The sequence below is a fragment of the Polypterus senegalus genome, chromosome 16 (assembly GCF_016835505.1).
Source record: "Polypterus senegalus isolate Bchr_013 chromosome 16, ASM1683550v1, whole genome shotgun sequence".
NCBI lineage: Eukaryota > Metazoa > Chordata > Cladistia > Polypteriformes > Polypteridae > Polypterus > Polypterus senegalus.
The window spans coordinates 30,523,999-30,551,384 of NC_053169.1; the positions used below are offsets into that span (position 1 = coordinate 30,523,999).

A 27,386-nucleotide genomic window follows, 5' to 3' on the forward strand; every position below is an offset into this window, starting at 1 on the left:
ATAATTGAGCTTACTTGAATAGTATGTGCACTGGAACACATCCATTTATTGCAAATGTTCTGCTCAACTTCACCTCAATGATCGCCAACATAGAGGTTAGGAGCACACGCTGATACAGTGCATTGCTGCACCCAATGAAACCAAAATACATTCTGGATGAACACATTGCACTTGAAAAAGTTGTCACAGAAATGGCAAGTGTGATGTGTGTAGGAAAAAGAAAAATATATTGTACATAGAAACTGGACACGGAAGGCTCCCCAAACCTGGCATTAAGTCCGCTTCAATCAGAATGGCTGAAACAGCATGAAATGCTATGTCATTATTCTATCTTGACAAAAATCAATCCAAAATTAGCCGAGGAAGCAGTTAATATTGATTTTCAACTAGTCAGCCTAATCCGCCGATCAATAATTCATACTTAATTGTAAATGGCCAAAAGTTCCATCTTGATGAAAACTACATTCAGCCAGATGTTGACACTGGGGAGCAATGCCAGCACAATGGTTACTGCTGTTACTTTACATCTAAAGAACGCAGAGTTGAAATCCCAGACTCGTCACTTTCGGTGTGAAGGTTGCATATTCTCTGCATGTCCACCTGGGTTTTTCTCAATTTTTCCACTTATATATCTAAAAATATGCCGATTATGTTAATGGTCAACCTGAGATGCAAGTGTTTGTGTGCTGGAGTATTTTATGTGAAGGACTGCTTACCCAGTCAGCATTGGTTCCCAAAATACCAGTTGGTTCTGTACAACTGTAATGTTTATTCATAACATGAATAGAGGGATGGAATGTCTGACCTTCGAAAAATATTTTTTTCTCTATACAGCATATTTCTTGTAAAAGATTAAATGAATGGACTTATCTGAGACATCTATATATTGGAGAACATTTAGTTGGAGATATCAACGTATGGCAACCACCCGCAGTGCCAGGGCAAAAGCAATCGCTAACCACCTCTACACTCTTCCCTTGCAAAACAGAAAACCGATTACAGCTGTGACGTCACTTCCTGTATAAGCCCTGGATGTTCTGCCTTTTCCTCCCTGAAAACTAAGTAAACTCCTTAACGTTATGTTTATCCCTAGAAAAACAATAAAAACACGAATTTATATTCAACAACAAAAAAATGTTATTATGTGTAACATAAACATGTACATCTCTGCATCAATAAAGTAGGAAAGGTATTTCTAGTGTCTTCTTCTGTACTGATGTGATACACTTTGAAACAAACACTAAAGGGCTCCCCGGAGTGGTGGCTCTGAGGTTAGGGATCTGCACCAGCAATTGGAAGGTAGCTGGTTCAAATCCCTTAAATGCTAAACTCTATTCTGTTGGGACTTTGAGCATGGCCCTTAACCTGCAACTGCTTTATCCTGGGTATGACATTAATCTGCATCCAGTGCTGTAAGCAGGTCCTCCAACTTACAGGGAAATCTTGGGGACTGGTGGCAGGATTGGCACTCTAGCCCCTGTCAAAAACATCACTCTGTTCCAGTATGGTGAGGAGGTGACTGCACTTGGGTCCCAATCTAAGTGGTTCATTGTGTGGTGGGTGTGGCAATGTGCTACCATTGCATGATCTCAACTAACCCCAATGTTGCAGTCGGGACAGTAGAAGCGTGTTTCTTTGCACACTTTTTTCAGTTGCTTGCAAAAGAGTGGGTAGAATGTCAGTGCCTGTTCTGAGCGATCAATGTGCCCCTTTTGTTATTGTAGACTACCACAGTGCAAGGCAGAGTGGCTTCCACCTTCCCCCTGACACTAAAATCGACAGGACGGTTAATGCACTGACAACAGTACTTAGAAGATTAACATCTTTCTTGTCCTTCAACTTGTTTGTAATCATTTTATCTTTTTGCCACGCACATACTTGCACCACGTTGAAGCTTCATGTGACAGAATTTACCCACAAATGTCACATGGATTTAGTTGTACAGTGCTGTATACATCAGCTTCACAATTCCTGTCAACGTCTGATGAGCAATTCACTTTGCCATCACTATGCTTGATTCAACTAATGGTTAGTTTGTTCAAAAACTTGCTTTACAGTCTATTGTTTACTCGCCATTGTGTGCTTGGATTGAAGGCTCTGCCTCATTCATGAATACTGATGAGTTACGATACAGTGGCAAAATGCATAAAAATATGCATGATTTGTTTTCAGTATGATATTATTTAATCCAAAAGAAGACAGCAACACTACATGTCAGATGATAACATCTTAACCCAAGAGACCCTTGGGCTTAACTGTTGTAACATAGAATTCCAAGTCCAAGAGACGTTCAATGTTAATGCCAAGGATAAAGGCACTGGATGCACTTCATAATGGAAACCATCTTGGAATGTGAGACTTCCATCTTATCTTAAAGCCTTTTTCATTTTATTTCATTCCTTTGATTAAATGGGGTACCTAGCTGGTCACCTAGCCCTTATCATTTTCTATTCTCACTGATTAACAGAATTATAATATTCATCCAGTGTCTGAATTTGCTCTATCCAGTATAAGATTGTGGGGAGTCTGAGCCCATTCCAGTATTACTGGACCCAGGTGAGTAGCAAATGAAATACTGGACCATTCTTAGGAATACAAACAGCCAACCTCATTTATACTGAACCAGGTTCTAGCCATTATTTAAATTAGAGGTCACATTTTGGAATGTAGGAAATATTCATTACTTAGCCTTAAAATGGAATTCAGCTTCTTAGAGTTGTCATGTACTATCAAAGGATATTCTACAATGTAGTGCAGGCTGGAGTTCAGCAAATTCCTTTAAGTGATAAGATTTTCTAACCTTGGCTGTTTTTGTACTGAAAGACTTAAAAAGGATGCTCCAGGGAAACAGCACCTGACAAGACATTTTTAGTTTGCTCCTGGTATGGTTCAAAATCAAGTAATGGTTCCCTAATGAAATTAACAATACAGTGAACATTTCAACATATTATATGAAAAAAGTACAAAACAAAAGCAACATGCTTACCATTCGTATGGTGTATAGAATATGTCCATAACAATAGGCCATCACTCCGACAGGCACAAAAAAACAGCCCAGAAAGAAAAAGAAAATAAATGAAGCATCATTGGCGTCTTTGGATTCCCAGTCCACAGAACAACCTAGTCTATGCTTCTCCAGTGTATACTTGTTCCAGCCGATGAGAGGGGCACCAGTCCAGGCTAAAGAATAAAGCCAAATGTAGGTAATAGCCCTCCAAGACCATGAAAAGTCTATCACCTTCGCATGAACAACTCTGATGTAGCGTTCATAGGCCAACACAGTGAGGGTCATGATGGACACAATTCCTGAAAACAAAGAACAATAAAGACATAAGGGTTGTTCATGCATAAAAAATGTAAAATTTTTTTAAATACAAAATTCCTAAAGAACATCAGTCCATCCAGGCTTGAAATGGAATCCTGGTGATATGAGTTACAAATGTCCACCATTTTACTATTATGCAGGGAATCACTAAGATTATAAAATCATATGATTATACAGGGTGAGACAAAAAGAAGTACCACATTTCAAACGTTTATTCCACAAAAACGCTACAAGATAAAACAAATTTCATTACGACACAAGAAAGGGTATACAAAATAGATTTTTTTCACTGTGTTTTAAAAATGATGTCTTAAAGATGGTGGCCATCATTAGCGATACACTCTTCAAGACAAATTTCTGAATGCTCACATGACTCGTTTGGCCATTTCAAGGGGAATAGCGGCGATTTCGTGGCGAATAGCGTCCTTGAGAGCTTCAAGGTTTTGAGGTTGGTGTGTGTATACCTTCGACTTGAGATAGACCCACAAGAAGAAATCGTACGACGTGAGATCAGGCGAATGTGAAGGCCTCCCAACATCTCCACACAATGACAGCAGCTTCCTTGGAAACATCTCACATTAAACTTGCATGGATCTCCGCGCCATATGAGTTTTTGCTCCATTCTGTTGGGACCAGGCATCCACCACATTCATTTCTTCCATTTGGGGCTGCAAAAAGTTCTCTAGCATTTCATTGTAACGTTCTGAAGTGATGGTGACCGTTCCTACCCACTTCTCAAAAACGTAAGGGCCTGCAATGCCAAATGCAGGGTTCTCTGATGAAGTTCATGAGTGCTAGTTTCAGCCCAATAGAGAAAGTTTTGCTTATTTATGCAACAATTCAAATGTAATTGTGCCTTGTTGCTGCACATGACGATGACATCTTGATGAACGGTTTGTCGAATGTTCGCGCAGAACTCTCTACGGCTCTCCTGAGTTCCTGCACTACCATCATTTTGTACGGATGGAAATTAAGGATCTCATGCAAAATCCTCCTCAAAGACGTATTGGAAATGCCTAAGGCAGAAGCATGCTTGTGTCCTGAACATCTACGAGACTGCAAAATTGACGACATTACAGCTTGGATGTTTTCAGGCATTCGTACAGTCTGGAGATTTTCTGTTCAATGTTGTACCCTTCTGTCTAAGTTTAGCCACCAACTGAAGAATAGTTTTCCAATTTGGGACATTACTGTTAGGAGGAATGCTGAAGTGTGTCCGGAAAGTGCAAGGCAAAGTGATGATGGATTCATTGTTTTTGAAGAACGATTCGAGAGCGAAAACATGGTACACACCGGATCAAGGCATGTTGCCAACTGAAAATTACAAGGGATCGCCTATCAAAGGACCCCCACCCCAACCTACTCAGCTGCCTCTACTTCATGCAATGACCTTGAGAAATGTGGTACTTCGTTTTGGCTCACCCTGAACTAATGTTATATTTACTTGTTACTTCATTGTCTGAATGTGCTTAATTCCACTATTGAGTTTGGGTGCGGGGGGTCAGAGGCTATCAATGTAATATCAGACACAAGGCAGAAATCGGTGTCTCACAGATTGAAATAGAGTAAATAATCAAGTAGGCCCTCTTTCACTGTCATTTTTCTTCTTCAGTATAAAATGTATATTCAGAGAAAATAGACGAGACCTTTGGTTACGTTTTAATCTTTTTTTAGTAAATAATGATTTCCTCTTTCACAAATGTGTTATGTTATCATGCCCAGGTGGCTCTGTACAGCTCAGTCAGTACGGCAGTTATTAAGGTCATGGGATCAGGTACTTTTATTGTACAATTTATATGACTTTCAAAGTCAGTGAGAGTTACAATGCTCCCAGGGATCTACATTACACTCAGATTTATTTTCTTAGCAGGCACTTTCATGTGATGTAACTTACAAAAGAGGTCAACATAATCAAGTAAACTTCAGCCTGGAAGTTGCAGGACAAGGTTACAAAATTGATCACCACACATAAGCAGCTCAGAACAAAATACTAGCGAGTTACACTTCCTAGGTTACAAGAACCTAACAGATTAATTACATCATTTAGGACAGAAATTCACTAAACAATATTTGAGATTGTCAGAATTTTTAATGGAGGTGAACAGCTCATTCCACCAGGTAGGAGCTACACAAGAAAAGCATCTGGATTGAAATTTGATACCACGTAAAGAAGTCATTACTAGTTGCCATTTATCACAAGTGTGGATGGTTGAGAAGAACCTTGCGGGTGCCTCTGTATTTATAGATGCTGACTCATTGACTGCTATGTAGGCAAGCATCAAGGATTTGAACTTAATGTGTGATATTATAAGGAGCCAATGTAGTGATCTGAAGAGAGGATGTGACATGTGCCCGTCTTGGCTGCTTGAATGCAAGACATGCCGCAGCATACTGAATCATCTGCAACAGCTTGGTAACACATCCTGATCCTCTCGCCAGCAGATAGTTGTAGTAGTTCACAGGTGACAAGACCAAAGACTGGACCAATAATTGTGCTGCATACTCTGTCAGATACGGTCTGATCTTGCAAATGTTGGATACAGTTAATCTGCAAGACCAATACACTGTTGTGACATGATCAATGAAGAACAGCTGGTCTTTGATCACCAACCCAAGGCTGTGCACGGACCTGGCAGATGTTAGCCATAATGAGCCAAGCTGAAGAGAGACAGGGTGCAGAATAGATGGATAAGATGCTGTAACAAGAAGATCCATTTTTGCCAGGTTCCTTTTTTATCTACATATTAATTAAAGCTCATGATTGTCATTATACTTTTAATATTATACTAATTATGCTCATGTATGAATTGGCCAAGATCTGCTGGTAATTTTACATTAAGCTAATATTTTTATTTATTTATTTTTGTAGAGGATTCTTTTCATTCTGGAATTTGACAATTAAACTTCTTGTCTTTGACATATGATTGTGATTTATTTTTTTTATTTTTGAATGATATTGTATATTGGTTGGTAGTTTTGCTTTTGATGAATAATGTTTTCAAACAGTCCTTTGAGACAAAACTCACCAGAGAAATAAATTGCTCTCATGATAGAGTCAGTATGTCCCTGGTGTACTTCACTTTCAAAGTAATAGTTATAAAGATCCCAGGGCTCCTATAGTGTCTCTATTCACAACTAGTTAAATTACCTCTGGGGGTCTCTTCTGTCTAGGCTTTTATTACGGTATACAAGGGAACACTTTTAGCTCTTATGATGTCTCACGGGCCTTGTAATTAACAATGAATACTCTGAAGCTATGATGTCTCTATATCTGTCTACTGCTGACAGTATGCAGTAAGTGCAAAATATTCCACGTTGTGTCTTATCATACACCTAATTGAAAGCTATTAATTAAGAATAATTATTTCAATACAGATTGATAAAAAGAAAATTAAAATAGAATTGTATACATTTTGTTAGAATAGGGTATTTTTCTCAATTTGTCATTGCCTTTTAATAATTGACATTTGGAGGCATTAAAATCCTATTTTTTATGAAAACATCTATCTATCTATCTATCTATCTATCTATCTATCTATCTATCTATCTATCTATCTATCTATCTATCTGTCTGTCTGTCTGTCTGTCTGTCTTAAACTGCATTTCCACTAATTATAGAGACAACAGCTAGAAAATTTTGGAAAACAACATGTTACCATAATACAAAGCATAATACTAAGAGATCTGCAGAAAAACAAAAACACCTTACAATATACTGTATACTCTAACACATGCCAGCCTGAAGAATGTTCATGGGCTTTGGAGAAGCTAAACACAGAAGGAAGAATACAGATGTGCCATGGTCACTGACATGTCCTCTGTTTCTGTTGCTAGAGTGGTGCAGGATACCCTAGAAGACCTGTAACATTATTTTCACTGGATTGTCACATGCCCTGCCTCTTCTGAATATTTAAGACACCTGCTGACCAGAAGCTGGCATTCATTCTGGAAACTGTTTTTAAAGAATATGGGCCACTGTGACCTGGAGGCATTACAATGTGGAAACTGCTACCATTTTGCTGTTCTTTCTTTCCATTGTCCTTAGGACATCACTTGCATTAAAAGTGGCAAACACTCTTCCTGACTGCTTGTGTTTTGATGCGCAATACATACAAATATACACAATTTATATGTAAAGTTTAAAATTTGTAAATGTATAGTTTATCAGAGATTTATGAGTAGGGAGCAGCTGCAGGGCTACAAAGCAGGTGATAGCTCCTCCAACCAGGAGAGGGTGCTGCCCCCTCTTTTACCTCCAGGACTGCAGCCTCCGACAAACACTAATGCACATACTTTGCCTGTACACTGGATGTACCACCCAGGACGGGATAAAAAGAACTCTCACACTGAAAGTTAGTGTTGAGTTGTGAAGTGACCCTTTTCAGCCTTATTTAACACTGAAATAGATCAGAGTATAATCTGTATAAAAATGATAATCCTGTCCAAAGCTACAAATAAAATGGCCAAGAGTAAACATGTAGATACAGGACAGCAGAGGGTTGAGGACAGAGCCTGGAGGGACTCCTTGTGTGACTGGTGCTGACACATATTATACTTAGCTTAAAGATTCTGTATGTATATAAACCTACACATTGTGTAAACATTACTCATAACAGTTGGATAGGACCCTGATGGCAAAAATCTAAAAGCAAAAGTATGAGAGAGGTATTAGCAAAGGACAAACAAAACATGAAGAGCAAACTGAACAAAAGAAACATCCGCTCTGACACCTCTCTCTGCTTGCCTTTATAGATGCTGATTTCTCACCATGTTGAGAGACACTTGGAGTGTCTAAAGATTATTGTGAGAATCAATAAGACTGCAAGATGCCTCATTACACAAAGCCGTAGTCAGAAATAGCAAAGGGTCAAAATCGAGAGATCAAAACTAAACAGACAACTAAGATTGAAATGGTATAACGTAACTCAGATGTCAAAGGCATAACCATAAAACAGACCGTGAACCAGGGCCTGCTTCAATAAAATGGTACCCAGCAAAGGAAAACGCATAGTAAAACCATTGCAAATATATAATGTCATTTCCATGATCTTAGAAGTGTGGTTAACACAGTCAAGTGACATGTCAGCCTAAAAATGAAAATCAAGACTAATAAAATTAAGCTGAATCAAATGCAATCTAAATGAAAAATAAACCTCATAAATGTAATCTGTATGTCAGAATAGCACAAATATATCCGTAAATGTTATTTAATACCACACACTATAGCACTTTCATTTTCATTTCCTTTCTCTCTCCGTCTTTCTCTTCCAATCCTGACATTTCTTCTTCCCTCGAGTTGAGTCTTTGCCCCAAAGTCAACCTCAAACTCAAATCTCAATTACCTTTCTTCCATGTAATGGCTTGGCTTAAAACTACTACCCTGGATCGCATCCAGACAAGCTTCAGTACCACTTTGTGGGGCAGGCACAACCTTACTTTATCTCTAGCAACACCAGATTAAAGCTCTATCGAGTGGCTTCAGGTGTACCTACTGTATGTCCCAAGATGTAAATTGTCCTAAATTGGCTGGGCCCTCAGACAGCCCCTTTGCTACACATTATAAACATATAGGGTGGTCCAAATCTAATTATGCAATTTTCATTATGCTATAACTTATTAAGTTTATTACATAGAGAATTCACAAAAAATAATTTTTGTTGCCGATAGATGGCAGCACCTGCCCTGCATTCCAAAATGGCGGAGAGGCAGTTGTCAGTCGAACGGCGAGTGCGATGTGTTTGCCTTTTCATAATTGCATAATTAGATCTGGACCACCCTGTAGATATGTGACCATTATTTTGTGTTTTTTAATGTAATTTGCAATTGTATTACTTTAAGTTTACTAATTTATTCTCTTTCTGCAAACTCATTATGTGGCAATCTTTGCCTTGGTTGTGTCCATGTTGCAAGCGCATAACCTTAAGCTGGTGTGTTTGTGTCTGAGATCATCACACAAACCCTATTTAAGATGGTGGTGGACATGGTCCATCTTAAACACCAAGCAAATATTTTCACTAAAGTTCCTGAAGTTACACAAAGGAATCTTCACTAATGTTTAGTACCTTTTGGCGCTGTTATTTTGAGTTTGATTTTTTTAAATAATTTCTGTTTTATTGCTAAGTTGTTAAGACTGTTCCAGTCTCTGCCAGTCCCTCACTATTCCTTGTATGTGCCATTTATGGTCTTGGCAGTTCATAGGTTTAAAAAGCCATATTCTAAATATTTCTTATGTTTCTAATGTTGAATCTGGCCAGTATTCTATGTGACTGAAGGCTGCCCCAGTCTTTTAATATCAGGATTGTGTCCTGTCACCTAAGTGACCTAAAGTTCATAATTGACCTTCTTCTAGCCCCACCATTAACAGAGCCAATACTTTGAGTTGAAGCAATGTGCTAGCTCCCATCTGATACCTCGGACAGAGGGCCACATATTCCTGTCACCTGCTGGGTTACTTACTCTCCACCATTATGGGGAAATCCTGTTGTATTTGGAGGTTTAGGCTCGTACTTGGAAATCCTTGGTTTACCATGCTAGCTTGAAGATATCTAAATGCAATGTAGTTCCTTTATATTGTTTTATGCCCCGTTTTAAGCCATCTTGATGGTGCCCTTGTACCTTCTCACAAAGAGAAAAACAAAAACAGAAGGTGATCAATCATGTCTCTTTTATTGAGACTAAGTGTTCCTCCAGGGAAAGATTTTTATATTACGGCTCATGTGCATGTACATTTGAGATGATGTATGCTCCTTCTGCTCTTTCCCAATAGTTGTAGCACTCAAAATATATTACATAGTTCACATCTGACCTGAACTCGCTCCCCATGTCATCTTGATGATGCCCTTGCATGTTCTCCAAATGCAAAGAGAAGGACAAAGACAGAAGGTGATCAATCATGCCTGATATAGGAGGTGCATTTCTGATGAACACGCTAGTTCACCTATATTTCTGACTTCAGGGAATGTGATCCAAATTTGAAAAGAAAATGTGGTATTGTTATAGTAATAGTCACCACCAGTATTCTTCACTTCACATGTTGGCTTATATGTAATGTTTTTAGATGTAAATATGTTTTTCAAAAGTCTGTCAAGGATTCCATATTTTATTCAGATGAAAACCAATCCCTTTATGATCATTCGGCCAAAAAAAAGGATTTTGCTAACCCCCTATGGTAAGAAGACACTCCTGAAATATAATGATCTGTTTCTGTCTAGTCTAAGACAAAATGTATAGATTTTAAAATCTAACAACATTCAATGAGGAGAATACAGCACACAAAATATTCATGTTCAAAATATAACTTTGAATTCTTTCAGGGAGTTATAGGAAATTAAATGTGGGGTAGCAGCTAAACCAATTTGTTATGCCAAGGTAGTAAATTGGTTAACCTGAATTTGAATTTCAAAGATAGTGTTCTGTATGAATAATAGCATCTGCATGAAGAACTGAAAGGCGTCTGGCAGATATATGCAAAGGAATCTGAAAGCAATTCCCCTTTCAAAAAACATTTCAGTTGATTGACTGATGCAAAAAATAAAAAAGGATAATTATCTAAGCAAAAGGTGTCTGCTGTTTTGTTTAAATAACAGAAGCTTGAATTCTATTTTTGAAGCTTCCAGAGAAAAAACGGACATAATATTATTTCTCCTTGCAAATCCATTCATCCATGTATCCATATGTGCCAAACTACTTAATCCAGTTTCAGGTAAGGAGGGCCATTGATTATTCCAACTGCAACAACCCAAAACAGGGCATCAGTTCACTCTTTTATAAAAACCTTTAGATTAATCACTTTGACACTCTGAAATTGTTTAATATTATAAAAACATTATCTATCTATCTATCTATCTATCTATCTATCTATCTATCTATCTATCTATCTATCTATCTATCTATCTATCTATCTATCTATCTTTTTACCTGCATAACACTTTTTTTCCAAATAACACCACAACAGCATAGTATGCTGGCTATATAAAGAGTATGAAGAGATTACATCATGCTTACCGTGCTATTGTCACCTTTGTCACCCATACATTTTTGCACATACAGTTATGATTAAAGTTTTCAATTCCTTATTTATGTTATTATTTTTTGATTTTTTAACATTTATTTATTACTGAAGTACTACTACACCTGCACTTTTGGATTTAGATTTCACAGGCGTAGCCAGGGAAGAACAGGCAATTGGGTCTACTGGGACAACTCCTTGTGGGCCACTGTTCTTTCTTTTTGGCTACAAACTATGAAACTGACAGAGTGAGTGAAAGAGGTAACGTGAACATCCATCCATCTTCCAACCCGCTGAATCCGAACACAGGGTCTCGGAGGTCTGCTGGAGCCAATCCCAGCCAACACAGGGCACAAGGCAGGAGCCAATCCTGAGCAAGGTGCCAACCCACCGCAGGACACACACAAACACACACATACGGGCCAATTTAGAATCGCCGATCCACCTAACCGGCATGTCTTTGAACTGTGGGAGGAAACCCACGCAGACACGGGGAGAACATGCAAACTCCACGCAGGGAGGACCCGGGAACCGAACCCAGGTCTCCTAACTGCGAGGCAGCAGTGCTACCACTGTGCCACCGTGCTGGTGACGTGAACAGCTCGCTCTGTAATCCCACTGGATCTGTCCATCCATATGACCCTACTAACTTTATAGCTCCAAGCACTACATTATACTGTTTGTGATGAGTTCCACAATGTTCTTTTGCATGGATCTTTTAGGTAGCTCGCTACTCACCATTAACGCACTTGATGGAATTCTGTTTGCGACTTTGCGAGCTTCCTATTTTTATAGACACCACTGCTATTGGGTGATAGAACGACAGCCCAGACTATGGGTGATGAAACTTGTCAATGGTGTAATAGAGCCCACCCTTTGAATTCACTTTCTTCTGTGATCACTTTAAAACAGTGTTGTGATCTTCAGGTCCATTGGGGTTGTGCAGATGGTGACAAGAGCACATCAGTAGGTGTCTTAGTCATCAGGTGGTGCAGCAGGTTTGTTGAGAGCTTCCTGGTCATGCAGCGGATCAGAGGTGTTAAATGCTGCACTTCTCTGCAGTGATCTGTCGATTGTAAGTAAACAGGTGAACCTTCTTGTGTGGAGCTGCACTTGTATTCACAAACTACCAAGACATGTAATTGAAGCAGAAATCTTAACAACTTTTAAGAGGTGTCTGAATGAGATATTGGGGCTGCTTAGTCATTAGCTTAACAATGGAGTGAATGGACTCCTCTCATTGGTCAAAAGTCTTATATTCTTGATTGTTTTCCTTCACTGAAATGATGTTGCAAACAGCGTTCCAGGTCTGCATCTGAGCTTTAAGACTCTCCTTTCACGGCTGCCCTGTAACGGCTCTGTAGTCTGAATCCTCCCTTCCCTATGCAGTTTTACCAACAGCCCAGCTTCACATGACTCACATGGGAGCCAATGGTAATTTGATCTGCCATACTTTTTCCCAGCTCCATGAGCATGAAGCTCTGCTGGCATTCACATGCCCAAGTTAATGAACCTTAGCAGATGGAGAAGCAGTGGTTGACCCAAAGAGATACCAGCCCCTCAGCTGTCTTCCACTCTTGTGTCAGCTTCACACACATCTTCAGCAGCCACAGGCAGAAGTATCCACAAGATACATGTCCTGAGGCAAATGTTCAGACGACTGCATTATTCCCTCATCTTGTTGAAATAATCTCTCTCAATACTTCAGAATTTGTTAAATTTACATTGATGAGCTGAACATACCTGATAAGCTCAGCAGCACAATCCCTGGAGCAATGGACATTAAAAGTAATATGCATTACGGAATGTGACTATTTTTTAAAGTAACCAAGTCGCAACACTTATTTAATTGATGTAAAAACATCTGCATTATTATTATTATCATCATAGTAGCACTGGGTGCAAGTGAAAAAGCACACGTGCCATCATGTCGATACTTTGCAGGGCACAGTGGCGCAGCCAAGCAGAAAAGAGTCTTCTGCATGCAATCCGGGTTAGGGTTAGGGTTTAGGAAAATAGAATCCCCATGAGTTTTGATTACACTGCTCAAATCCTGAGTTTTGTGTCTCTCTCTGCTCATGAAGTTTCAGGAAGCACTGGCCATCTTATACCAATTTGGTTTTGGGCTTAAGCACTTGTCCCCTCCCTGTGTTTTCTCTATTGATTCTCTATGTATTCTCCCATGTGGTGCCCCCCATCCAAGTAAGTCTTATTCTATTTCTATTCTTTCTATTTATTTCTTATTTTGTTTTGTCAGAAGGTAAGCTTGTACTGTGTTGTGGCTCCAATGGATGTTCTGCCTTGATGGGCTTGAGTTCATCCCTGGTCCTCATGCTATGGTTACCAAAGATGTTCAGCCTTTGTGGGCTTGAGTTCCTCTCTGGTCCCTTGGCTGTGGTTCCAGGAGATGTTCCGCCAGGATTAGGGTTAGGGTGTCTGATTAGTTTTCATCCAGCTATTTGCTATACGGTAGATATGTTGAAACAGTGTGGTTGGGTGATGCAGCTACCTGTGTTCATACCACATGTCATTGGATGCTCAGGTCAAAGGCATAAAAAAGTGATGGATGTTATTTACTCAACGGTACATGAAGTACTACATATATTTATAAAACAAGAAAATGATTCATGCTTGTTTTCAGATTCACAGCTGCCAATGATGAGATTTAACTCTTTTTTGACCAGTTTAATGACATTGGAGCATTTTGCCAAAGAACAACTCCAGAAGCATACTTGAGCATGTAAATGAATTTTCTATTGACAGAGATATGGTTTGCACTTTTGCCTCATAACTCTTGAGGTCTGGGTGCAAAACTACTGACACTGAATTAAAAACAAAAAAATGTAACTGATTGTCTTGTGAATATTGCCTGTTAACTTGGATTAGGGCATCAGCCAAATAAGTAAAATGTAAATGTAAATCCCAGATGCTACCTGTGTGGAGTTTGTTGTGTGGATCTCCCTCTTGGTACTTTGGCTTTCCTTCCATATCCAAAAGATAGCCAGGCTAGTTTAACTGGTATGAGTGTGCCAAGCAATTAGCTGGAACCAAACGTTCAGGTTTGTGAAGGTTAGGCACTCTTTTTCCCAAGACCCTTGAATAAGATAAGTGGGATAGAAAATGTACAGAAGGATACAATGCTGTAAAAGAGAAGAGTCAGTATGCACCTGCCTTCAGGTTAAAGAGGATTGAAAAATGCTGGATTTGCTGATTAATTATTTCCCATCTTGTAAAGAAATGATTATTATCAGAATAAAATAACACTTTTTCCCTGTAGCAATTTTAATTTAGGTCAGGCATGATTAAAAGGTAAATCCCTTACGGTAAGCCGCCTGGCTGATACAAATGTGTGTTAATTGCTGATTAAAATGATAACATTGAGAAATTCTCTTTAGTGACAGTGGGAGGAGTCTTAAAAGCTGACCAATCCTGTTTGAATGTCAATCAGAGGAAACAGCCATGAACAGCAAAGCTCTGAGAACAAAGCAGGAATAAAATGAACAGACAAACCCATAGAACACTCAGAGATGTAGACGAAAACGTCTTGTCACTTCTGAAGCGTCACATTAAATGAACAGTAAATCTATCATTGCATATCGATTGAGTATTCTAAGCGGGGGTATTTATTAGAGGACAGGGGAAGAAAAGCAAGGCAAATGCTGGAAGAACATGCAATTTCTACACATCTAGTGACCAGACACAACACTTATTGCGGCAGCACACTAACCAGTGCATCACCGTCCCTCCTCTATTATATTTTGTGATGAATGATTATTACAATCTTTATGTCACAACGGTACTCAGTATGATTATAGAAAATTGTTATCAACTGGTTCACTTATAGTAGAATATCTTGATCGTTTATTGACATGATCAAAGTGTTTAAATGTATGAAAGGAATTAGTACAGTGGATCCCAGCGGACATTTTACAATGAATCTTTCAACAAGAACGCAGGGACATGGGGAAACATCTTGAGGGAAGATTCTGCACAAATATTCAAATGTTTTCCTTCAGGCAAACAACCATAGAGACACATAATAAACTACCAAGCAGTGCTGTGAAGAGTAGGACTTTTGGGACCATCAGATCTAAATTTGATGTAAGTTTAGACCATCAGGTGAATGGGATGGATGAGCTTTTTGGGCTGAATAACCTGTTTTTGTCACAATTGCTCTTAGTTTCTAGCATTACCCCAATTAGCCTGTGTCTAAAATCAATCATTTATAAGTATTCAGACCCTTAATTCAGTACTTGTAGAAGCCCTTTTGGCAGATATTAGAGCTGTTCCGCTTGAATAAGTCTCCACAAGCTTTGCACAGCTAGATTTGGACAGTTTATCTTATTCTTCTTGGCAGATCCTCCCAAGTTCCATTATGTCAGATGGGAAGCATCTATAAACTGCTATCTTCTGGTCTCTCCACAGATGTTCAATGGAGTTTAAGTCTAGATTTTCACTGGGCTACTCAAGGACAGTAAGGGACCTGTCCCAAAGCCACTTCAGCGTTGTCTTGGCCATATGCTTCTGGTCACTGTCGTGCTGAAAGTTGAACAGTCATCCCTGTCTGATGTTATGAGCACTCTGGAGGCAGTTTTTTCAAGGATCTCTCTGTAATTGAAGGCATGCATCCTTCCCATAATTCCAATCTCCCTGTCCCAGCTACTGTGCCCAAAGCATTTAGCTGCCAAAACCATGCATCACTGTAAAGGTGGCAGGTGATGAACAGGGCCTGGTCTTTGACAGATATACTACTAGATGTTCTGCCCAGAGAGTTAAATTTTTATCTTATCAGGCCCAAGAATATTTTTCTTCATGCTCTTAGATTCCTTTAAATGCCATCTCACAAAAGTGTCTTCCACCTAACCACTCTGAGATAAACACCTGATTGATGGTGTGCTGCTGAGATGGTAATCTTTCCAACAGGTTTTTCCATCTTAGCAGAGGACTTCTGAAGTGGTGACCTTGGAGGTCTTGGTCATCTCTTTGAATAAGGTTCTTCTTGCCCGGTTACCCAGCCTGGCCAGAGAGGCAACTCTAGAGAGAGCCCTGGTGGAGCCAAACTTCATTCATCTGAAAATTTTTGAGGCACTGCGCTCCTGAGAACACTCAAAGCTTTACAAATGATTCTATCCCCCTGCCCATATCTATGCCTCACCACGATTTGAACACATCTGAAGGAGAATTAAAACAAACAGGATGCACCTGATCACAATTTTGAATGTCACAGCAAAAGGTCTGAAAACTTATGTGAATGAGAAATGTCAGTTTTTGATTTTTTAATACATTTTCAAACCTTTCTGAAATCATGTTTTCACTCTGTCATTAAGAGTTAGATTGATAGGCAAAAATGGAAAATGTATTTATTGAAAATTAAATCTATAACACAATAAAGTGTGCAGAAAGTGAAGGAGTCTGAAATACATTCTGAATCCACTGAATACTATATATAGTGTATACAGTGTTTATCTTATAATAATATACCTGAATGAGTTACTTATGTGCATATGTTTGTACACTATGCACTTCATCGAACTTATCTGAGATTCACAGATTTGTAGAGGGAAAATTGCAGGCCATGTTTGGTTCTAAAATTTATCCGGTGTCCTGTATGGGAGAAATATTCACCATTTCAACTGACAGATTTCAAGTGATAGACTTTAAGCCTGAAAGTCCTGTCAAGCTGAACAGAAGTGCACTGTATTCTGGGAAGCTGAAAAGAAAAACATGTATTCTGACTATTTTACTTAGTTAGAAAGTGCAGGTTTTGATTCCCATAGGAAAATAACCTTGAGCTTAGTGATAATGATTCAATAACATTTTCTGCATGTTTTGAGGAGCTGTGAAAATGGCATGATGCATTCTGCTAATGGAGGTAAAAACAAGTAAATCAGGTGTTGGCATGTGTGTGAGAAGGGAAAAGGAGACCAGCTCAGCTCAGTTGCAAAAATTAACACTTGCAAGGAGCCTCTCACCTAAAATGGACACTATCTTGCAGCTTTCAGTCTTTTATTCATACCTATGTATTTATGCAGCTCTCTTTCCAAAAAGGAATCTTTTTCTTTTCACTTTTCAATTAATGATATAAAATTTTCAACTAAAGAAAAGAAGCCACATGGGAATTGTCATCTAGGACTGTATGAAGACTGCACAAACCCAGCCAGGTTGTATGATTTGTTTAATTGCTTATATCTACTGCTATTAGTTTACTTACTTACTTACTACCAGGCCAAGAGGTTAAGATAGTCTATTCCTTGTGTAACTGTGGTCCTTGAAAGGCACAGAAGGATGCTGTTCTGAAGCCCTCTACTGGTGGTAAAATGGACTGAAGTAAAGGATTGTAAACAAAGACAGTCCCAGTCAGTGTGCAGCCTGGCATTCATGGTCCCTAGTGTTGAATACATGGAGTGCAAAATGAAAAGTCAGACAGGTTAACTATTACATAGCTGGTTTTGGAATTTCTTCCTATCCCTATTGAAAAAAGAACCTTAGAGGTTAGTTGCTGTCTTTTGTGTTAGGTGCATGTCACAGGTCTGATAATGTGATATACAGTGGAACCTCGGTTCACGAACGTCTCGGTACACGTACAACTCGGGTTACGACCAAAAAGTTTGCCAAACTTTTGCCTCGGTTCACGACCACGCACTCGGTATACGAACAAGCCAGTTTCCCTTTCGGTTTGTACATGTTCAGTCTCTCCCTGTGCATTTCCTGTGCAGCGAGTAAGAGAGAGAGAGAGCGAGAGAGCGCGACACACACACACACACAGGCAGCACGAGAGAGACACACACACACACACAGGCAGCGTGAGAGAGACACACACACACACACACACACAGGCAGTGTGAGAGAGAGATGCAGACACACAGGCAGCACGAGAGAGAGCTGGACGCATTAAGGTAGGAAGGCAGTTAAAGAATGCACTGGGCTTGATTTTGTTTTCACTTCTGTTTCCAGAGATCGGTTCGTAGTGTGCATTGTTGCAATGTTATTTTTCTTGGTGGTTTATTAAATTACGGATTTTTTCAAGTGTTAATTTTTTTTCCCTGTGCTTAAAACTAATTAAAAAAAGTGCTCTTAGCCAGCAGTTGTTAGCGCTATAGAGCGAACTATTGCAGTGTTAGTTTTCTCTGTTGTTCAAGGTTTTCTCAGTGTTATTCAATGTTTTTACATTTAGTTTACTATTACGCTGTGCATTCTGTGGTTTAATTAACTATATTTGTGCTTAAAAACTTTTAAAAAATATATATTTACATACAGTTCGTATGGTCTGGAACGGATTAATTGTATTTACATACAATCCTATGGGGGAAATTTCTTCGGTTCACGACCAAATCGGTTTACGACCAGAGTTTTGGAACGAATTATGGTCGTGAACCGAGGTTCTACTGTACAGTAACATGCCCTCTTCCCAGGAAGCACCATGTACCCCTGTGTGTGTTTGTCCAATATGCACATCCACACTGTTTTAACCTGTCTCCACCAAATGTTTCACTAATTGTTCATTTGTACAGGGAACACCATAGGCTTCATTTAATTATGAAATGTAGTTGATGCCACACCTTTGAAGAAAAGTAACCTCGCTTCACACCCCTATTCTCTTCTCACCTTTTGTCCATTTTAAATATCTTAAGTAATAGCAAGTGTCACATCAGTGTTGACTAGCCCTCTGGCACTGTTACATCTTCTTGCTGCTTCCTTTATGATATACTGTGCATATGTAGTTTATTTGTGTGCACACGGATATTTGGAAAAGATGCACATTGACTTGGAGAGAGTATACAAACTTCACATTGACACAACTGGTATTTAATTCCAGTAGTTTGGAGCTGTAAAATGTATATATATTTTTATATTAAAGAATACTGCAGTCAATTCCCTAAAATGTTAAGAAAAAAATCATAATATTGCAAAATCACTTTAAAGTATTAAATTAGTGCAGCAGTTTAGGTGATACAGCAGCTCGGGAGCCATCTAGAGGAAAAGTGTCCTGCAGAAGCTGTAGACTACAGATTGTGGCCAGACACCTTTTAAAATTCTTTGTGGCATATACAGTACAGTACTGTATATCAGAGCCAGTTTCAACTGGATTGCACTCCTTTAACCATTTTACGTGAATGATAAATCATTCTGTATCTAGACTGCATTGAATAAAGGGGTTTAATCTTGATTAATTTCTGCATTTTGCAAACACAAAGCCACTCACAGCCAGGGCCCCTTGGAGTTATGGGTGGTATCTTCCATAGTCATTGGAGCATTGATCATCAATGAGCCACAAGGCACTATAACAACAATAAAAAATATTTATATGAAATTGGAAATAATCCTTTAGTGGAGGTATCCAGATTATTACTCACAAAGGCTAGTAAAGTGCAAGGAAAAAAATATTTCACATGGCTTAATCACTCCATGAACCTTTTGTGCCTACTTGGCATGTAAAGAAATGTTCACTTCTGCAACGTCATTTGGTAATACATACAGTACCTATAAAAAGCATTCACCTCTTGGAGATTTCCACATTTTAACGGTATACAGCTTTATATCCTGATGGATTTAATTTGGCTTTTTTACCATTGATTAACTCCTTAATGTCAAAGTGAAAGCAGATCTCTGCAAGGTGGTCTAAATTAATTACAAATATAAAACACAAAAGAGTCGACTGCATAAGTCTTCACCCCCTTTAATATAACACACATGAATCTTCACTGCTGCCATGAAATTGTTTTAGAAGTCTCAGAATAAGTGCAATCGAGATCCACTCATAGCAGCATAAATGAAATGCCCCTCTATGTGAAAAAGGCCAATTTGTGGTAAGTCAGTATGGTGGCCCAAACTACACAATATAGAGAAAGGAACACTTCTAGAAACTCTGTGGGAAAGGTGATGTAGAAAAGAATATTCTTATAGTTGATGATTGCATATATTCAAAGAGAATCATAAGCATGTATGAAAATAAGTATTATATCCTAATGCACGCTAGTCCAGTAAAGGATAACCATAAAAAGCCCTGCCTGTGTATTTTATTATTTTTCTCTTTCCAGCTGCAAACCACTAATATCTTGTTGCTAAGTTCAAAAACTTTAGTCAAGGACACTGTGTATACTTAGGGTGTGGTACCCAGATGGAGGTGGTACTCAGTCGGGACGCCCGAGAAGACCGGAGGAGGGCTTGTGCCTCCTCCAGACCTCAAGGGGGCGACTGCCCTGCGGGCCACAGGTAAAGAGCTGGGAAGCTCGACCCCAATACCTGGAAGACCCTGGACCTCAGCACTTCCGCCACACCAGGAAGTGCTGGGGGAAAGAGGAACAGGGACACCCAGAGCTCTTCCGGGGAGACAGCCGGCACTTCTGGGGCGTGTCGGTGGGAGATTGCCGGAAACACACCTGGAGCACATCTGGGTGCTTATTTAAAGGGGCCGCTTCCCTTCAGAGGAAGACAAGAGTCGGGTGGAAGATTGGACAAGGTCTCTGGAGGAGGCAAGAGGCGGCCTGAAGAAGAGGAGAGAGAGAGAGAAGGCATTGGATTGGTCTGGACTGAGGTGTATGGGGGACTTGTGAGTACTGAACTGTAAAAAGTAATGAAAAATAAACATGTGCTGGGTGACATGAGTGTGTCTGCCTGTCTGTGTCCGGGGCAATGTTCACAAGGGTTAAGCAGACCATTGTTTTAGAAATGGAGCTGCTCAAAACTCCAACCTTGAAAGATGCTTGGACATCAAGTAAGTTTCACTTGAACAGCACAGTGTCTCATAGGTGGGTCTTCCTGGTTTCGACTTAAGTTGTGTTCTTCATCAATGAATAAGTTTCAGACACCTGCACAGAGTATGAAGTAATGATGGCAGTTTCGGTCAAGTGATGGACATTAGGTAATGGTGGGTTTGGACATTACATAACATGGGAAGAACTAGAAAGAGGAGAATATTTTGCATAAGTGATAAGAATTGTAATAAATGTAAACCCTCTGAATTTGCTAATTGCTCAACTCACTTGATTTGAGTCCATGTATGTATCATGCAATAAAACTTGATTCTGCTGCCTTCCTGAGACTCTGTGTGCCTTCTTTGAGCAGTGTGCTTCTGCCACAACAGTGACTGAACAGCACAAGTCAGAGGATGAAGACAAGAAAATATCCAAGTCACTTGGAGTTCAGTTAAATCTGTCATTAAGAAATGGAAGAGTATGACACAGATGAAAATCTGAGTAGAGCAAGTCTACCACAAAAACTGAATGATTGTGCAAGAAGAAGAAGAATGAGGGAGAGCACCAAGAGACCAATGAAAATTCTGAAAGAGTTACAAGCTACACTGGGTAAGGCTGGAGAGACAACAGCTGTTTCCTGGTTCTTCATCAGTTGCAGCTTTATGGGAGAGGGGCAAAGAGCCATACAGACATCTTAGGTACAGTTTCATAGAAAGAACATGGGAGGCTCTGAAGTCAGGTGGAAGAAGGGGCCAAGACCAAAATTGAGTTTTTAGAGCCATCAGACTAAATGCCTTGTTCAAGAACTGCAAGTTATCTAAAACATACCATCCTCACTGTGAAAAATGGTGGTGGCAGCATCAAGTAGTGGGGATACTTCCCTGGAAGGCCTGTGAGGGTAAAGTGATGCAGCAAAAGAAAAACAGAAAAATCCTGGAGGAAAATCTGATGTAGTCTGCAAGAAGCCTACACCGTGGGAGATGGTTTGTTTTCTAGTAAGACAACGAGCCCAAAATTAAAGCCAAAGCTACATAAGAATGGCTAAAAAACAACAATGTAAATGTCCTGGAGTGGTCAAGTCTTAGTCTGGGTCTCAACTAAGAATTTGTGGGTGGACATGTAACATGACAGAGCTTGAGCAGTTTTTCAGAGATGAATAGGGAAAAAGTGGCAGTGTCCAGATGTGCAAAGCTGATAGAGATATGAGAACAGAGACTCATGGGTGTCATGGCTGCCAAAGGTGCATACAGTATAATAATATCAACAATAATAATAATCCTTTACATTTATATAGCCCCTGGCTCGCTACTCAAAGCTCCTTAGTGAGTGGGGAGCCACTTCAACCACCACCAATGTTTAGCACCCACCTGAATGATGCGACAGCAGCCATTATTGCGCCAGTACGCTCACCACACATGAGCTATTAGGTGGTGAAGTGGTGAGAGAGAGAGCCAATTAGAGACGGGGGATTACTAGGGGCCAGAATGACTAGACTAGGCTATGGAGGGCAATTTAGTCTGGACATCAGGATACACCCTACTGTTTACAAAGGATGCCCAGGGTTCTTTTATGAGCACAGAGATTCAGGAGATTAATTTTATATTTCATCTGAAGGATGGCACGATTTTTACAGAACAGTGTTCCCGTTATTGCACTGGGGCATTGGGCTGCACATTGAGACCACAGGGTAAGTGCCCCCCTGCTGGCCTCACCAACATTTGTTCCGGCAGCAACCCAAACTTTTCCTAGATGGTCTTCCATCCACACACTGGCCAGGCCTGAACATACTTAGTTTCAGGTGAATGTCTTCTTCTGAAATGCATGTGGTATGGTAATAATGTAGTAATGTGGTACTAAATACTCATGCCATCAAATATTTTGTGTTTTATATTTGTAATTCATTTTGATCATTGTACAAAAATCTTTTTTTTTATTTTGACATTAAAGAGTCTTCTGCTGTGTCAAAAAAGGAAAAATAAATTGACGGTGATTCAAGTTTGTGTATAAATAAAAGGTAAAAATGTCCAAGGGGACAAACAATATTTTTATGCAGGCAATGTAAACATACATAATGTTGCATAATAATGGAAATTGTCGTATTTTGAGTAATAAATGTAACAGTAATATAAAATAGCTGAGTTCACACAAAGGAAGCTGTTAATGATAGCCACACACGCTCCACAATGTGAATATTCCAAGTTAAAAAAACACTACATTATGGCTTCTGTTTGCTTTTATTAACAGTTTGCCCTCCTCCACATTATAATTCATATTTTTTTCCTCATATGTATGTCTAGTGGCAGACCTACATTTTTGGGGCCCAGAAGTTTGAACCGCAACTAGCAACGAGGTGTTGGTAACCACTGTTATCTTCTTCAATGGGGTCGTTCCACCATTTTTTGATATTTTAATAACCCTTTCATTTTATTTGAACTATTATTCTATATTGAATTACACTATATTATTATTTTTTAAAAACCTGTCTCATACAGGAAATTTTTAAGCAGTATGGACAAAAGTCAGGCCCCTGTAAGATTAGAGGCCCTGAACCCTAAACCTCATTAGTTTCATATTAGATTTACCCCTGTGCACGTCTACTCTCATTTTCATTATTATTTCTGGATAATTGTAAAGTTTTAGCAGACAATTAAAAAGAACTTACACTTTATTATCTTTAGCAAGTGTAAAACTCCATGATGCATTTTGAAAGAATTGCTGCCTCAGCTACTACCAGCCTGTCCTGCTAATGGACACATGCTTTTATTTTGTGTTTTTCTTGCTTTGTCAGCCTACATTATATAAATATGAGCTCTGTGATGCTTTACATTACAGCTCACTTTGAAATTGATCTTTCTTGTTCTCTTGTAGTTGCAGTTATTAACTTCATAAATAAAATTGTCTGAGAAACCTCTTGAAATGTGCAGTGTTATGTATCAGAAATGGACAAAGTGGGGAGGTGACACTAGACTGAGCCATCTTAGCTTCATTTTTGTTACTGTGTATTTCAATTGAAACTCCAAACAATTCAATTGTTCTTTGTTTTTGGTGGGCAATATTTTCAGAATTTTCAATGGAAAATGTCAAGTGTGTGAATCTGTGAGCACATACTTTTAATTCAGAAAACAGCTCCACTTTTTCCCAGAAGGCCATTCAATTTTACTAATTTTCTGGTTTAAGTTATGATAAGGAGGTTTTGCCAGTGTTACATAATAAAAGACATCACTTTCATATGTTGTGGTGGTAAAAGCTTTGTGACGATCACACATGTCACAACCAAGTTAAACAATGCAAACTTAAATATATTGTGCACTCAGTTGTCACTTTGTGATGTACACCTATCTAGCACAAAGTAGGACCCCCTTTATGTCTTACAGAACAGATTGAATTCTTGACAGCATGGATTTAATAAGGGGTTGGAAATATCCCTTACAGGATTTTGTGCAGGGATGACTCAAAGATGGGTGGCACGGTGGCTCAGTGGTAGCGTTGTTGCCTTAGGAAACCCGGGTTCGCTTCCCAGGTCCTCCCCGTGTGGAGTCTGCATGTTCTCCCCGTGTCTGCGTGGGTTTCCTTCCACAGTCCAAAGACATGCAGGTTAGGTGCATTGCCGATTCTAAATTGTCCTTAGTGTGTGCTTGGTGTGTGTGTGTGTGTGTGTGAGCTGGCACCCTGCCTGGGGTTTGATTCCTGCCTTGTGCCCTGTGTTGCCTAGGATTGGCTCCAGCAGACCCCTGTGACCCTGTAGTTAAGATATAGTGGGTTGGATAATGGATGGATGGATATGTTGGATAATGGATGGATGACTCAATGATATTTATTAGTTCCTGTACATTTATTTATCTCACATTCATGCTATGAACTTTTCATTCCACCTCATCCCAAAGATGCAGGCGATTGAAGTAAACCGAAGTTTCTGCTGTGTTCAAGGAACCAGCTTAAATGCCATGTCACATTACACAACTTACCAGGGATTCTCAATTACATAATCTTTCTGAGTTGGGGGCAGTCTCAGTGCACACCCTTGACCTCAAGTTGTGTAGAATGACATACCCAGTGATTCAGCCCCATCAGGCTATAAACCAGCTACATAAACTCAGACAGTTATTTGATTTTGTCTTAAATTGTACAGGCAGATCATGTTTGTGAGAAAGCTGAGAACCAATGAGCACCCACCAGGAAATACAATGCATATAATGCAACTAGAAGGAATAAGGGGTTCAACGGGCTGTGACTTTAGACCAGGAGTCTCCAACTCCAGTCCTGGAGAGCCGTAGTGCCTGCAGGTTTTCATTCTAACCCTTTTCCTAATTAGTGACCTGTTTTTGCTGCTAATTAACTTGTTTTGAATTAATTTTAATTGACCTGCTCTTGAAGTCTCAGACTCCTTAATTGTTTCTTTTTTTTAATTATCTGCCAAACAATAATGAGATACAAAATGAGTCAAAACAGGACCAGCAAACTGTGACCATCACACAGTATCTGAAAATATAGAAAGATGAAGGTGTCAGGAAAGCTGACCTGCTCAGGTCCCCTAAACATTTTACCAGTGCTCTTTGAAAAGAGAAAATCAACAATTTCAGAAATGTCTGCTATTGCACAACGAGAACAGCAACAAGCCATGGAATTAAAGAACGAGTTTAATTAATGACAAGACTCAGCGCCTCATTAAGCAACTAGTTGGGGTTTGAGGCCCTGACTTAGTTGGTCTTCTGTTGGCTCACTCACTTCACATTTCATTTCTGTTTGGGTGCCATTTAAGGAAATAAATGAAGCAGTTCAGAGGAACAAATCTTAAAAAAACAAATCAATGAAAACTAATTCAAAAGAAGTTAATTAGCAGCAAAAACAGGATACTAATTTCGAAAAGGGTTAGAATGAAAACCTGCAGCCGCTGCGGCCCTCCAGGACCAGAGTCTGAGAACCCTGCTTTACACAGACACTGGGGCTGTTTGCACCTGAGGAAGAAGCCACTGGAATGAGCATCAACATCTCCAAATCTGACATCGTGGTTCTCACCCAGAAAAGGGTGAAGTGCCCTCTCTGGGTTGAGGACTTGGTGCTACCTCTAGCGGAGAACTTTAACTATCACATGCAAAGGAGATCGACAGGTGGATTGAAGCTGTGTCCGCTGTTGTACATGTCAGTCGTAGTGAAGAGGAAGCTGAATCGAAAAGCTCATCTTTCAGTATACCAGCTGATATAAATTCCTACCCTCACCTTATGTCATGAGCTGTTGGTAGTGACTGAAAGGACTAGATCACGGAAACAAGTCGCAGAAATAAATTTCCTTCACAGGGTGTCTTGGCTCAGGCTTAGGGCCAGTTTAGACATCACGCCGAAAATCACACATCTTGGCCGCCACGTGTTCCCAGCGTTCATTAGACGCATCCTCTGAGCACGTCCTCAGATATTAACGTGACGCGTGCGCGAGTCTCAGTACCAGCAAAAAATCGGGGGGCATAGTGTGATAAAGTCTCTGTTTACTATCTACATGTGACAGAAAGCCGATTTGCAGATCGTACAGGATCGACATGCGTGTTTTGATGTTTGCCGAATGATTCGATGTGGTGAAGCAAAATACCGATATACAAATGCATTTGTGGTGCTTTTATATTCAAGTGTTGCATATTCCCCATTGAGTTGTTGGGGTATGTCAGAATTCACGACTGGGGGGTTGGGGTCACTGGAGTGCTACGTGACTGCTTCTGGCTCACTATGATTATGTACATGAAGTCTGGAACTGAAAACCACTGGAGGTGTTCTGTAATGTGACAGGGCTTAAGCATGTGTGTGCAATGCAGGAATTTGGCAAATAATTGCCTATTATATAAAGAAAGTAAATAGTAGCATCTGTAGGACAATAAGCTGATTGTGTATCATGGGTAAATTCATGGAAGTAATTATTAAAGACCAGTAATGGCAGACAGCATGATAACGTGCACTGAATACACTTGACTTATAGTTTTTATGCTTTTTCTCTGTACATTTACCATTTGTTTGCTCAGACGTTGATGCGCTTGCTACTTCCAAAGCAGCTCTTGTTTTCTCCACCCTAGCAGCCCGCTTCCTCTCTTCTTCCGTCAGCATCTTTACGTGTTAAAACTGATTTTGTGTTGCAATTACTTACTACATTTTTCTTAACTTTTCACTTAAGCTGGCACTTAAGTGTTCAATCTGCCTCAAGAATGATTTAAGATATGAAGAGGTAGGGGAAGTGATGGCGAAGGTGGTAGGGATGAGAACGGCGCCTTGCTGGCCACTGCCGAGAGTTGATTGTACAATTCAATAAAATAAAAAGAAAAAGAGTAATAAAAATCATCATCCCGACAGCAGACAGTAGAGGTCATGTAGTATACAG

General features: G+C 39.6%; 1 protein-coding gene across 1 annotated transcript in view; it reads right to left on the minus strand.

Annotated features, from left to right (window-relative positions):
• Positions 1-27,386, minus strand: part of opn3 (opsin 3) — a 48,933-nt gene that overhangs the window by 17,644 nt on the left and 3,903 nt on the right. The window contains exon 2 of the mRNA XM_039738895.1: positions 2,987-3,306. Within this exon, the coding sequence (XP_039594829.1) occupies positions 2,987-3,306 (320 nt within the window). The remainder of the gene's footprint in view (positions 1-2,986; positions 3,307-27,386) is intronic.